The sequence below is a fragment of the Ascidia mentula genome, chromosome 4, assembly GCF_947561715.1.
Source record: "Ascidia mentula chromosome 4, kaAscMent1.1, whole genome shotgun sequence".
Lineage (NCBI taxonomy): Eukaryota > Metazoa > Chordata > Ascidiacea > Phlebobranchia > Ascidiidae > Ascidia > Ascidia mentula.
This window is the reverse complement of record NC_138569.1, coordinates 1024208-1028184: the sequence shown is the minus strand read 5'-3', so window position 1 is coordinate 1028184 and position 3977 is coordinate 1024208. Positions and strand designations below refer to the sequence as shown.

The 3977-nt window shown below is 39.2% G+C and overlaps 1 protein-coding gene across 1 annotated transcript; it reads right to left on the bottom strand.

Moving 5' to 3' along the window:
* Positions 1-673: 673 nt before the first annotated feature.
* LOC145899857 (uncharacterized) lies at positions 674-1637 on the bottom strand. The gene is made up of 5 exons (XM_082988782.1): positions 1578-1637; positions 1310-1489; positions 1082-1245; positions 951-1027; positions 674-867 (listed from the first exon to the last, which is right to left on the bottom strand). Exons 1-5 carry the CDS (start codon positions 1635-1637, stop codon positions 674-676), a joined length of 675 nt encoding a protein of 224 aa, XP_082844908.1.
* Positions 1638-3977: the final 2340 nt, after the last annotated feature.

Sequence of the window (3977 nt, the reverse complement as noted above, 5' to 3'; positions counted from 1 at the left end):
TAAAAATTCAAGTCGCTATCGCTTTATTAACCTTCCTTAAATCAACGATAAACTTTGTTACGTAACAATATATAGTAGATAGATTGGATCAACATTGTAGTCATCTGATAACACCGTCCCTTTTGCACAATCGTACCACTATTCACAATAATCGGAGAAGTACTTTAGATTGTACACCTCGAAACACACACACACCTTTACAATGAGGGACATGACACATTAAAAATTGAATTCGCTGCCAGTTTATTTATCGGGTTCGGATTAGCATTGCCAGAACGATATCACAAATACACACACAAACTGCATTAACTCGGATGTTAATATAAACTTATTTTATTGCTTTGAGAATTTTCCAACTGCACCCGTGAGGTAATCTCAACGCAGTCGTTAGGTTTTTTTTTTGCAGGACCTTTTGCCGGTAGCCGTATTGTACCTGCCTATTTACAATTTAGGTTTTTTTCAGAGCAGGTCCTCTCACGAAGTTTGGAATACTTGACCTGCGTTTCTCGGGCAGCATTGTCACCTGCACAAGTTTAAAAGCGTTAACTTGTCACCTAAATTGGTGTTTGTAGTCTATTTTTAACAATACTTGCCCATTTAAACCAAATACTTTGGATTGTTTTTTATGGCCAAAATCAAATCATTAAAATAATGAGATTTTGGCCTCCTTTGTCTACAAAAACTCATCCAAGTAAGATGGAATGAAATCCCTGGACACCCCGTTTTTTTTTCTCATCATTCTTTTGGCTGAAGCCCATAAACTCTCAATGCTGTTGGTATGGACACCAGCAGCTGTCACATATTGCTGCGAATGGTTCACAGTCCTATGTGTGTATCCGATGTCTGAAAAGGTAATGTTGTAGTCGTCTACGATATACAAAAAAATATCACAATAATCTTACTTCCAAGATTTCTGTAAGCTCTCCACTCATCTGATCAGATTTCTGTGCCCGGGAGAATGTGGCGACGGATAACCGCTTCCAAGGTCTGCTGGTCACGGGCGGGAACCAGTTGCATGAAGCACTCACTTAAATAAAAAACATATTACGTGCTTTGTTGATGGTATTGTTAAAAAAATTACTTGGTCTGCATATCTATGCCGCCAAAAACCCATTGTTGCGGAATTGCGCGGGCCTGGGCATTGGAGCACGGTTTTCTTCGCGCCACCAGCGATTCATCAATAGCCACTACGTGGCCAGGACCTCCAATCAAAATAGGACTGGTCATCAGATCTTCTGTACAAATCTAAACGTGCCAAGACAAATTAGTTACACACGAAATGTCATATGACAAGTTTGATACTAGTTACCTCGCGAAGAAAACCGCACCAATCGACGCACGCTCCGTTGGCAATCTCTGCCTCTTTGCAGATTGCATCTTGTGTACTTTCCTCTGCCCAATGATAGAGGATGGTTAGGAGCTGCACCATGGAGAGGTTGCTCCTCTCAAAGAATGAGCCTGCACGTATCGACATGCGTTTCTTGCATTCCTGGCATTGTTCGATGCAAACACAAATGATTAACCTTAGCATATACACTTTAAAATCAATAAAGCCACCGTTATTGATAAAAACCTACTTTGTCAGGGCACCTCCAAACTCGTCCGTCCTTGGACGCTTGCAGACGTTGTTCGGTCATGTCTGACCCGCAGACACATATTTTTGTTAAACACAGCAACCCATGTTGCCGAGCCCAATTAATGGCATCGTTGTTGTGGAGGAAAGCACCACACAGAGAAAGTTGACGTGAGTTTACACCTACAAGCGAGTTCATGTTGATAGCACACGAATTTGCAAGAAAAGACAGTTTTTTGCGTTTCACGTTACACATCATAAAAAAAGAAAAAGGCGACACCAAAGTTTTTAAGATGCCCATTATTAGAAAACAATGAGCATTATTGACAAACTTGCAGAGACATGGGATTACCAAATAAGGCAACGAAAATATGCTTCCTGGTATTGCGAAATTAAACTTTCAACAAATACAAGCATGATTCATTGCTTACAGTTAGCATTCTAGTTTTACCAACATGTACCACAGCAAAGCAGTTGTGGAAATGTTAAACACTTTTGGCAATTTATTTTATTGCTGGAAGACTTAAACTTGGTTGAAACAATATATTTCGGTTTGGAATTAGTTATTAGTTCATTACAAACTATGGAAACATCGATTTACCTACATGGCTGCACTCAAACAGAAGACCTTTCAACTACACACTGTATTGATGTCTCTGGTAATAAGACAAATCCTAATCGACGGCTTGACCCTGCTGAAATTAAGCAATCGGTCTCCTAAAAGAATATAATGAATTCGTATCGTAAAAACAAGGCCCAAATTCCGTCGATCACCGTAAGGTCGTGGTTAATATACTTGTAGCGATTTATATTTCGAGTTTCTTTGATACATTCTTTACGGTTGTGATCTCGCATAGGCCCTTTTAACCGCTAACGGGCACCGCACCTGGTTGGTCGACAATGTAAGAAATGCATAGCTACACTAGTTTCAACAAAATTAGAAAGTTAAATTTTTTCATTGGTCATCCGCCAGAGCCCAATGGGTCACAGTTGATGCAATACTCATGGAAGTCAGAAATAAGGGGTCAGAAAGGGAGATACTTTTACACCGGGTCACAAAGTTTTTTCCAAACTTGATCCACATATAAGCCCAAATCACATATAAATCTGTGCGAATATAAACGCTCCGATTTCGGGTGGTATTTCAACTCAAAGTTATAAACAAAAACAACAGGCGGTGCGCACTGTTCACGCCTAATCATTCAAATTGGCACAGATTTATTTTTTACACATACTTATATGTGGATCAAGTTTGGAAAAAACTTTGTGACCCGGTGTAGTAGTATTTTCCGTCAGAAAGGGGAATGCGCAGATATCACCATAACATTTGGACACGCCCTGAAAGATATCCCGACTCTATACCATATGAGTACATTAACCAAACAAAATAACAAGTGTATGAGCTCCAGCAGCAGGCAGCAGGGTAGATAATATATAGGAAAATCCTTTAAATAATGTTTATTTATTGCGTGCAGGGAGGAATATGTTCCACCTCATAAGTGCGTTAGGATATAGCCCAAAAATAGTGAATTGTTTAATGGTTGTGGCAATTCAATTTTGATCTGAAATACATCTAAGCGTTTGCAACATTCCAATTTGTTTACATATCTTTCATATGAGAAAAGCTGGGAAATTCACATACTTTGAAATGAGCTAATATTACTCACCAATTCATTGCCCTAATTAATTTACGCAATTAACCCCAAAGTTTCGGTTGAGTATTTGAAAAAAATGCACCTAACCGTTTTGTTTTACAACACTAACCCTAACCTTACTTTATTACGTCACAAACAAAAGTGTATCATTACTTAAAAGAAGGTTAATAAAGAGGTAGCAACTTGTGTTTTTAGTATGTTTGTTATATGTCTCTTCTTATAATTTGTACCAAATTTCAAGTCTCTGCGACGTCTCCTTCATGGTTACGTACGATTCCGCACTTGGTACCCTCTCTTGCCGCCAACGGCGCCAGAGTGCGTAGAGATATGTGTATGTTTCGAGGTGTACAAGCTAAAGTACTGGTCCGATTACTGTATAAATGGGTACGATTGTACAGAAGAGACAGTGTTATAAGATGATTACAATTTTGATCTAATCCATCTATCATCAACGTTGTTACGTCACAAACAAAAGTTTATCGATGTTCAAAAGAGGGTTAATAAAAAGGTAGCAACTTGTGTTTTTAGAATGTTTGTTATATGTCTCTTCTTGTCATTCGTACCAAATTTCAAGTCTCTGCGACGTCTCCTTCATGGTTACGTACGATTCCGCACTTGGTACCCCCTCTTGCCGCCAACGCCGCCAGAGTGCGTAGAAGTGTGTGTATGTTTCGAGATGTACACACTAAAACACTGGTCTGATTAATGTGAATTTTGGTACGATTGTACAGGAGGGACGGTGTTACAAG